At 51.4% G+C, this 10,409-nt stretch overlaps 1 protein-coding gene across 1 annotated transcript; it reads left to right on the forward strand.

Annotated features, from left to right (window-relative positions):
* The first annotated feature begins 431 nt into the window (after positions 1 to 431).
* On the forward strand, positions 432 to 6,184 carry cdipt (CDP-diacylglycerol--inositol 3-phosphatidyltransferase (phosphatidylinositol synthase)). The gene is made up of 6 exons (XM_028814806.2): positions 432 to 612; positions 737 to 871; positions 2,087 to 2,240; positions 3,676 to 3,757; positions 5,374 to 5,455; positions 5,541 to 6,184. Exons 1-6 carry the CDS (start codon positions 570 to 572, stop codon positions 5,687 to 5,689), a joined length of 645 nt encoding a protein of 214 aa, XP_028670639.1. The 5' UTR covers positions 432 to 569; the 3' UTR covers positions 5,690 to 6,184.
* Positions 6,185 to 10,409: the final 4,225 nt, after the last annotated feature.

Genomic DNA, 10,409 nt, shown 5'->3' on the forward strand with positions numbered 1-10,409 from the left:
CAACTCTTCCCCTCGCCGACCATTTTATCCTCCGACTTCATTTAGCGCTTGTCAAAGCCTGTTGCTAGGCGACTTGGGCGCGACCACTTCAAACTGCTCTGGAGAGCAGCGGACGGCTAAACCGTGCAGACTGATCAGGAGAGGACTGCAACTTAGAGGTCATCTTCTGGGAAATTTATTCTTCGTATTTCCTTCCACTCACCAGAACTTCACTTTGATTTTTGCCATCCATTCTTGGGTTGGCCCTCTCCCGCTTTGAAAACGAGTCATGGGAGCGGCCGGCTTAATCTGCGGGCCTCCTCTTCGCGATAACAATGGTACAACCCAGGCGGTTCGTCACTGTTGACGTCACGCCGTCAGTTAAAGGGGACGCCGGAAATCCGCTCAGCGCTGTGTGGGTTTCACCTCTGCGCTCGGCGACATTTGAGTCGTTGATTGATTCTGTTTTAATATTTACTTTAATAGGAAGAAGATGCATAAAAAAGATGAATAAATAAGAAGATAGTAAAGTAATAAAAGAAACGGGCGATCGGTTCAGTGCCATTTGGTGAGACGTTCAAGGCGCCAGGATGCAAGAAGAAAACATCTTCCTGTTCGTGCCCAACCTGATAGGTAAGGAGGCCATCCCGAACCGAGCCGTGCAGAACTGAGCCGTTCAGCTAAACTGGCGCCCCCTGCTGGCTCTTTCTGGAAACTTCTTTACAGTCACCGTGTTGTGTTCTGCTCTGCTCTTTAGGTTACTGTCGGATCCTCTTTGCCTTCGTGGCCTTTGCTTTCATGCCCACAAACCCTCTGCTGGCCGCCTTCTTCTACCTGCTAAGTGGTCTGCTGGATGCCTTTGATGGACATGCAGCCCGGGCGCTCAATCAAGGTGGGTCTACCAGCTCTGGAAGTGTCTGTTTGTCAACTAGAGGCTGAGCTTACTTTAGAGGTGGGCAAAGGTGGCACCAGACCAAAATGGTAAGGGTGGGAGGCACCAGAAATACTTTGGGGTTGGTGTAATCAAGTCCAAAAATTCCCAATGAGCATCAGTGTAGTGGGCACTCAACATGCTATTGTTGGGGGCTTAGTCTGGTTAAATGACCTCCTCCCCTGGAGGTGCCAGTCTACCCAAAATGACCTCCTCCCCTGGAGGTGCCAGTCTACCCAAATTGACTTAACAGGCTGGCAGCTCATCTCCTTATGCTATTCTGGTCAGTGGAACACTATCATTGGGGCAAAGCTCTTGATTAACTGGTCAATCTACGTTCCCACCCTCACCTATGGCTGCACGTTTTGGGTAGTGACTGAAAAGGGTGGGGTGCCCTCTCCAGGTTGGGGGTAAGGTGCTACCTCAAGTGGAGGAATTTAAGTATGTCGGGGTCTTGTGATGGAAAAAGAGAGTGGGAGATCAACAGGTGGGTCGGAGTGGCGTCCGTTGTGCCGGTTAGCTGTGATGAAGAGAGAGCTGAGCAGAAAGGCAAAGCTCCATATTTACTGGTGGTCTTCATTCCTGACCTCCCCTATGGCCATGAGGTTTGGGTAATGACCAGCAGAAGTAGACTATGGATACAAGCAGCAGAAAGAAGCTTCCTGCTCAAGGCTCAGCCTTAGAGGTCAGGTGGGAAGCGCAGGCGGCTCCTCCGCATCGAAAGCAGCCAGTTGAGGTGGTCCGGGCATCTCATCCCGATGCCTCCCTGTGCAGATGTTTCAGGGTCCGTCTAACCAGCAGGAGACCTCAGGGCAGACCTAGGAGGTGCTGGAGAGATTAAATCCCCCAGTTGGCTTGAGAATACTTTGGTATCCCCCTGGAGGAGTACAGGACATCTGGGAATCTTCACTGAGGATGCTGCCTCTGCGACCCAGACAGTGTAAGTGGCAGAAAATGGATGGATGGTGGGCACACTGGGTGGCACTCTGAATTTCATGGTAACACTGGCCATCAACTAGCCCTGCAGACTTGCCCCCCAGTGTGTGGTTTGTCTATCCCTGGGACTGGAGGGAGTGTGTGCTCGACAGGTTGGTGAACTGAGGGCCACTTGGTCCTGGCAAGAAGTAAGTATGAAGAAGAAGAAGAAGGATACTAACTGTGGACTGTTGTGTTCAGGTACAAAATTCGGAGCCATGTTGGATATGCTGACAGACCGCTGTGCCACGATGTGTCTGCTCGTCAACCTGTCCCTGCTGTACCCTCAGTACACCATCCTCTTCCAGCTGAGCATGTCGTTGGATGTCGCCAGCCACTGGATGCATTTGCACAGGTGAGCCAAGTGGTACCATAGGTGTAGCTGGGGTGGGGGTGGCGCAGGTACTTTGGGTTTGAATCCCCGTCTCCAAATATATTTTGCATTTACATTCATTTATTAGCAGACGCTTTTATTGAAAGCGACTTAACAAAAGAGGCCAACCTGTTCGAGTGACGGTCAGTCTGGGGGACTGTTTCGGAACAAGCGTGACAAGACAAGGTGACAAAACTGATCATCACAAGCGAAGAGCTCAGGACAGAAATACAAGCGAGTTACAAGTCCTAAATTAGAATCCGCCAAAGACGAGGGGCTTCCAGCGCTTCTGAAACACACTGAGGGGGTCAGCAGTTCATGTGCAGGCGGGCAGGAGCTACACATGAAGAGTCTGGATTGAGCTGTGTGTGGCATCATGAGATGCCATTCATCAGCAGAGCTTAGTGGTCAAGAAGAAGCAGGGGCCTCAATATACAGTACAGAGATAGTGACCCACTGCCTACTCTGTAGACAAGGATCAAGGATCTGAACTAAATACACGCTGCTACAGGGAGCCAATGTGGTGACCCAAAAAGAGGAGTGACCCCAGACGTGCTGTGGCATTCTGAATCATCTGCAGCACCTTGTGGCACATAAAGACAGTTCCAGTTGTCCTGACGTGAGCTGTGCTGTGTACTCCGTCAGGTACGTCTGATCTTGTGGATGCTGTAATGAGCAAATCTGCAAGACCAAGAGACCATAGCAGTATGGCCAGTGAAGGACAACTTCTCACTGGTCGCCACTTCAAGGGCAGGTGTTAATGATGATGAGCCTCACTTAGCAGAGATGACGAGCTGGGATAACAAGAAGGTCCGTCTTTGCCCGGTTGAGCTGGAGATGGTGCTCCTTCATCCAGATGGCAATATCAGACATGCAGAGACTCTGGCTGATACCGTGTGGACCTCTGGAGGGAGTGACAAGCGCATATCATCAGAACAGAACCGATTTTAAAGAAAGAAAAATAAATGGGATTAGGTGATTGGGCCTAATGAAGTGATGTGTAGAGAGATGAGGACAGGACTCGGCACCAGCACTTGGGGCTACCCTGTGCTTGCCTGGTGCACCCTTAACATCTCTCCACGCCAGAACACATGGAAGGATCTGTCAGAGAGGTAGGACCCAAACCACCTGAGGGCAGTGTGCAGTGATACCAGAGTCGGAGAGGGTGGCAAGGAGGAGGACCTGGTGGGTAAAGAGAGGTCTAGGACGAGGACGATTCAGTGATCACACCATTTATAACTCGTGTGCTTTCCCAGCTGATTCCTGGCTACTCTGCTGGGGATCAATACAATGGTTTGGCTCCCATGAAAAAGGTAAGGGTTGGAGGCGTGGTGGTGAGCAGTGCATTCTGGGAGTTGGAGTCCTTAAGAGGGAGGAGTTGCTGGCTTGCTAACTACTTCATCTTGTCTCCCTGCAGCTCGATCATGAAGGGGTCCAGCAGTCACAAGACCATCGACCTGTCGGGGAATCCTGTGCTGAGAATCTACTACACCTCACGGGTACGAGAGGAGGCGGGCAGGGGGGCTAAGATCATCTAAAATGAAGCAAAGGGGCCTGCGTTTAATGGAGCGACGGTGAGGCGGGAGGCAGCTGGGTGCTGGTGCCACTTTATCAGATATTTGGAATGAGTGGGCTGCAGGCCCAGATAAGCACATTTTCAGTGGGTTTAGTGTGTTTTGAGAACCCCTCACATTCTGCACTGTGTTGGAGATGTAACCTTTAAAGTGACAAATTTGCCACTAGTACCCATAAATATTATTCTAGCCACGCAATAACCCAGAATGACAAAGTAAATGTATCAAATTTATAGGATTTTCATTGGAGTATTCAGACCCTTCCTTCAGTACTTTGGAGAGACTTGACCAAGAAAATCCCAAGCGGGAAATTCTGCCATAGGGGGGATCCTACAAACTCCTGGATTTGGGCAGAGTGCCCCATTTGTCCTGGCAGATCCCCTCAGGCTCTGATAGACTGGATGGACAGCCTCGGGTCTCCTCCCACTTGTGTTATGGGCTTTGGCCGGACCACTCGAGGACACTTGGGGACTTGTCCCGAAGCCACACCAGGCCTGAGGTCATTGAAGTGTCACCCCAGTCTGAGGTGGTGTGCACTCTGGAGCAGGTTCTCTTCAAGGACCTCTCTGGATTTGCTGCCATTCATACTTCCCTTGGGTCTGACGAGTCTCCCCGTCTCCACCACAGCCTTCAGTGTTGGGATGGAATGAGGCCGATGATGAGCTTTGCTTTGTCTTCACCAGACATGCTGCTCAAGGAGTTCAGTTGTTGTCTTTTTCCTCATGCAGTCAGAGTTCTTTAAATGCCTTTTTATCAAGTGATGGCTTCTTTCAGGCCCCTCTGGAGTGCCGCTGAGATTCTCATCCTTCCAACAGGTTCCTCCACTTCCATAGAGGACCTCCGAAGGTCTCTTAGAGTGCCCGCTGGGTTCTTGTACACCTCCCTGACCATGACCCTTCTTGCCCAGTTTAGCTGGACAGCCAACTCTACTGAGAGTCCTGGTGGTCCCAAACTTGTTCCATTTCACAGTTCTCTTGGCCTCTGTACTCCTGAGGGACGCTCAGTTCCTTAAAGAAGGTTTGATCCCCTTGCCCTGACTTTGCTTCACCACCGTTTGCTCATGGAGGTCTAAAGAGAGTTCTTTGGACTTCAGTGACTTGCTTTCTGTCCTGACCTTCTGTGTGAATTGTTGGACCCTCTCCGCAGGTTCAGTCAATTCAGGTGTCCACAGGTGGACCCCCATCAAGTTCTAGAAACATCTCAAGGAGAACTGGAGGAAAGAGGAGGCACCTGAGCACACACTAAAGGGCCTGAACACTCCTTGGAATGAGAGATTTCAGTTTGTGATTTTTAATAAATTTGCACCCCTTTCTGTAAACAAGTGGTCACTTTGTCATTATGGGATATCGAGGGTAGACTGATGGTTATCCAATTAAAATTAAACGTACAGCCCAAGAACATGTGCAGAACGTGAAGGGGTCTCGGCTCTAAATGAATCCCCTATAATTGTGCCAAGGTGGGCAGATCGCGGGTCCCTCTGTGCGCCCTGGAATGTCCTCCGCCATTCACTGACCCCCCTTCTTTATGTTTCTCCCCTTCAGCCGGTGCTCTTCTTCATGTGTGCAGGCAATGAGCTCTTCTACTGCATGCTGTACCTCCTGAGTTTCTACGAGGGGCCCTCAGGTAAGACCTTCCAGATCAGCTTGGTTGGCGTCTGCCACTTCTGTGTTATTTAACCCTTTCTGCTTTTCTGTTTCCTGTACCACAGTGGGTGGCATGGGCCTTTTCAGGGTGATCTTCTGGGTGAGCACACCCATCGCCATCATGAAATCGGCAATCAGCCTCCTGCACCTCATCACGGCTTCAAGGAACATGGCGGCAATCGACGTGGCCGAACGAAAGAAACTGCAGGAGTGAGGAGCGGATGCCGGAGAGCATCTTGGGAAGACTGGCGTCGGGTCTCTGGAGTGCAGCTCTTCAGGGTCTCGAGGTGGCGGTGGTCGCCCTGTGGGTTCGAACACATGGCCTGACATTATAATGTTGACGCCATGTCAGGCCATTATGTTGGAACGATGCATGGGATGATGGGGTCCTTCTGTACTTTCCTCTCTCTGCCACGCTGACGGCCATTTAGATGTTTCCTTCGTGATTGTGTTAACCAGGGTGACGATGGCCTGCCGCAGACCCTGCAGAATCTCAGTCTTGGCCGCTTTGTCTCTGCAAATGGAACCCCCTTTGTGTAAATTACGATCACTTATGAATGTCAAAATTGTGTCATGAGAGCAATAAAGATCACTGCCTGGAGATGTGCGTCTCGGCTTGGCCTCCTCCTTTGGGTACCCTGTGGTCATCCACCTGGGGATGCCACTTTTCTTCGCCCCAGGATAGCACTTCTGGTTGGTCCCAGGTGTGCCCTGTGGGATGTTTCCATGTTGTTCCTGGCCCCCCGTTTTCTGTCTCCTCTGAGGGGTGGCATGTGACGTTTGGTATTGAGTTTTGCACCGTGTGGCCCTGCTGTGTCAACTTTATCCTGCTGATCTGGTTGTCGACTTGTAAGTGCCACAAGGGTTGGACGGGCATCCTGAGAGGATGGTTCTTCACCCGAAGGGGAGGCTCTGAACAGACAGATGGACAACCAGGAGAGAGGAAGGAGCCAGACCCAGAAGTGATGGATAGACGGCCCACCAGAAGAAGATGTCAACAGGGACTCTTTATTCCCCCAGGATGCTAGATGGCGGTGGCCCTGGATATCGGTGCCCAGTATGAAACCAGTAAAACATGCTGAGAAGTGTAGTCTTGCAACACAGCCCTGCTGGGGTCCCTGGGTGCCACAAGGGGGCGCTGCTGGGAGATGTGCTCTCTACGAGAGGACTTCTGTATGACCCCAGAAGTACTTCCATCGGGCAGTCACGATGGCACCAGAAGTACCCCCGGGTCCTCAATAAAAGGGAAGGCACTCCCTTGTCCAGGTGAGTCGAGGTGGGAGGAAGACGAGGAACACTCAACTGGAGGAGGGCAGGACGGCGGAAAGAGAGGACTTGTGATTTGTAGAAGGACAGAGATGATTTGTGCTTTTGTCACTTTTGGAGGGATTTGGAATAACAATCGTCAACTATTTGAACCCGGGACTCTTAGTGTGTTGGGGTTTGAGGCTCGCTGACACCCCGGTTTCCATCACAGACCGTTTCTTGTCCGGTGTTCCTCCATACTCCTGCTCTGTGGAACATTTCCATGTCGTTCCTGGTCACCCTGTTTTCTGTCTCCTTGGAGGGGTGGCGTGCGACGTTTGGTATTAATTTGTGTACCATGTGACCCGGCCATGTCGACTTTATCCTGCTGATCTGGTTGTTGACCATTTCTTGTCCAGTGTTCCTCCATATTCTTTCTCTGTGGACATTTCCATGTTGTTTTTGGCCAAACTGTTTGCTGTTATCTGTGAAGCTTTCACCTCAGGACTTGGCGTGTGATGCTGGAGAGTTGATTTGTGTGGCCAGACCACCTTGGATTTCTGCCCTCGATCGGGTCGTTGACTGTTTCTTGTCCAGTTTTCCTGTGGGACTCCTGTATTCCTGTTCTTGGTCACCCTGTTTTCTTGACCAAACATGTCGGTCAGAGCTTGGCATGTGATGTTTGGTTTCGGTGTTTCACGTTGTGTGGCCAAGTCAGCTCCTCTTTCTCATCTTGATCAGGTTGTCGACAGATTCTTGCCCGGTTTGCCTCCATATTTAGTCATCGATTCACCTGTTGCTCTGTGGGACTTTTCCATGTTGTTCTTGGCCAAACTCTTTGCTGTTATCTGTGAAGGTTTCATCTCAGGACTTGGCATGTGATGCTGGGGAGTTGATTTGTGTGGCCAGACCACCTTGGCTTTCTCTCCTCGATCGGGTCATCGACTCTTTGGTGTCTGCTGTTCCTTCATATTTCATCATTGGTTGTTGTATCAAACCATTTGAGATTGAGGCTCTGGAAGGTCCTAAAGGCCTGCAGCGTGCATGTGGAGGTCTTGCAGGCTCACTCTTAAACCCGTTTCCCCTCCGTCACGTCCTCATTAATCCTCCTTCTTCATGATTACCTTCACTTTGTGCAGTGCAGCAGCTCCACTGGCAGCAGCACCACCAGCACCATACTTACCAGCTGGCGCAGAGTTCATCAGCTTGAATGCCTCACCTTTTCTCCTCCAAACTTACCTTTCTTCATTGTGTGTGACTCCATCTTTCATTTATTGTGAGTTTTCTGAAAGCATCACAAGCTCGTAACTCTCCATAAACCTTCTTCGATTGTCACTGAAGTGGTGATGAGTTTGAACTTAGTGCCACTTACTTGCCTGACCACGATGGACGACATCTGGTAGCCTTCTCTTCATCGCTTGTTTGTCGGTGCTCAACGGACCGATCAACACACGCTACGATGGGGAGGTTCAAGCGGCCTGGTGCAGACGTGACCAAGAGTTACACAAGTCAGGAGCATCTCTCTCTTGGAACCATTTCTAAACAGCATTAGACTCCAGGATCATCAGCTCAAATAAATTGTTCATGAAGTACAAGGGCACTGGAGTGGTGGTCCGGGAGGAGACCCTGGAGTGTCAACCTCAGCTGAGAGCCGGTCAGATGAACTCCAAGAACCACCGAGAAACGTGTTGAACAGCAGTCAGGTGGGTTAGGATTGTCCAAGAAAGAAGCCCCCCGGCTCCCACATCGACATCTTCAAGCTCGACTAACGCTCGTGGCTGATCGCATGGACGAACGAAAAGCCTCCTAGAGAAATGGCTTATAGTCAGAGGAGACAAAGACTTGAGTAGGGCAGCCATGATGGCCAGAGATATGCAGGGAGCAGAAGAGGTGAGGAATTAGAACACAGTGCCAGCTGTTAAAGATGGTGCTGGGGGCTGCACAAAGGTGGGGGGTATCATGAAGAAGACTGGCCTCTGAAGTTTTCCACATAACCCCAAAGGTTACCTTGGACTTGGCTGGGAGTTCCACCAGCACTGTGACCCTAAACACATCGAAGCTGCTGGTGGAATGGCTACGTCAGGCTATCGTGAAGTGTTGGGGTCCTCGCCTCAACAACCTGAAACACGTGGACTGTTTCAAAGGGTCCGCTCTGTGCCAGGGAACCAACACATCTGGTTAAACTGCCAAGAAGAGCGAGCAGATACACCACTGGGATTGTGTCAGAAATGCGGTGATGGCTGCCAGAAGCTTCTGATTGAGGTGGAACGCGTTAAGGGGCGCTGAAGTCCAAATATCAGTCGTGTGATGGGGGTATTGGGGGTCTGTACACGTAATTTGGGCCCTGTGATGGCTTCAGAAAACCACAACACTGTATGATGAGTCTGCCATGGAGGAGGAACAATCGCAGGAGGCCCAATTCTGACAGACAGACAGGTCCACTATACCAGTCGATGGACGCTTTCAGTGCCACTGTAGAAGGCCAGAAGAAGAGCGGCCCACCTGGGTAGACTGAGCCCATCACCCTCTGAAGGTATTCAGTCTAGGAGATGGAAATCTCCCACCTCAAACCAACTGGGGTGATCTTGGGACTAAGAACCCCATACAGAATAACTGCCAAGGTCTTTACCCATCAGTCTCTGGGGGGCATTTGGCAGGCAGACCACCAGGACTAAGGATCAAGTGGGGCAGCGAAAGCCAAATGGAAGGACCTGGCTGGCACACAGCTCTGCTCTCGCCCAGAACAACTGCACTGCTTGGTGCCAGGAGTGCTTGAACAACATCAGCCTCTTGTTTACTAAGATGGGCAGTGCCAGGAACTGGGGAGGGGGTTTGGTCGGGTTGACACAATGAGGCGTTGGCCATTGTCTACTGTCCTGTAATGTCTGTCTCTGTCTGAGGGATAACGGCAGTCATCGCCGGAGACGTGATGAGACACGGACTTCATGGGTGCCCACATCCGTAATTCGACCAGTGAGGACACCGGCTCTCCGACTCTGTCTTCTTGGCAGCCATGATGGGTAATGTTTAGGCGGGGTGGACATGAAAAGGCAGAGTCAGCTGCTGCTTTCTACTAGAAAAATCAAGATTGTTCTGGAAACTTCCACTGTAGGTCGGGGAGAGTCACTGGAGTGCCCCCCAAATGCTTAGAGGTGGAGGGGTGAGAGGATACTAAGCAGGAAGCCTTACATGAAGGTGCTGCTCCTCCAGCTGTCATACCAAAGTGACTGAAAGGCGCTATACAGGCACGAGGCGACCCCCACACACTCAAACACACCTCAGACCATCACATCACATCACATCACCCAGAGTGCCACCTTTCCTAACAATCCCACCATCTCCGGCTTGAGAGGATGTGCAGGCAATCAGAAGAAACAAACGACACGAGAGGAGAAAGAAGAAATCCGGCCGAGCAGCAGGGCGGACTGCGTGAGTCTGGCACGAGAAACCGCAAAAAAAACAAACAGGCGTCCGGGTGCGGCGCCCCAAGCTGACGACCACCGCCTCCCGTCCGTCACGTGCCGCCGCGCCTTCCGCTGAGATAACGAGACGAGTTGGGACGAAGCCACGTGCGCAGATCCTGCCTCGCTTTGTCACTCACCGTCAATAATTGATGAGCTACCCGGATGTCTGTCTCGACTGCCACCCAGGCACCCCCACAATCCAACACTGGGGAGGGGAGGGCACAG

This window comes from Erpetoichthys calabaricus, chromosome 12, assembly GCF_900747795.2.
Source record: "Erpetoichthys calabaricus chromosome 12, fErpCal1.3, whole genome shotgun sequence".
NCBI lineage: Eukaryota > Metazoa > Chordata > Cladistia > Polypteriformes > Polypteridae > Erpetoichthys > Erpetoichthys calabaricus.

Excerpts from the sequence above, each read along its gene's own strand:
- cdipt (XM_028814806.2), top strand. The coding sequence starts at position 570 with ATGCAAGAAGAAAACATCTTCCTGTTCGTGCCCAACCTGATAG. Across the intron at positions 613-736 it reads GTTCGTGCCCAACCTGATAG|GTTACTGTCGGATCCTCTTT; the intron begins GTAAGGAGGCCA and ends TCTGCTCTTTAG. Across the intron at positions 5,456-5,540 it reads TTTCTACGAGGGGCCCTCAG|TGGGTGGCATGGGCCTTTTC; the intron begins GTAAGACCTTCC and ends CCTGTACCACAG.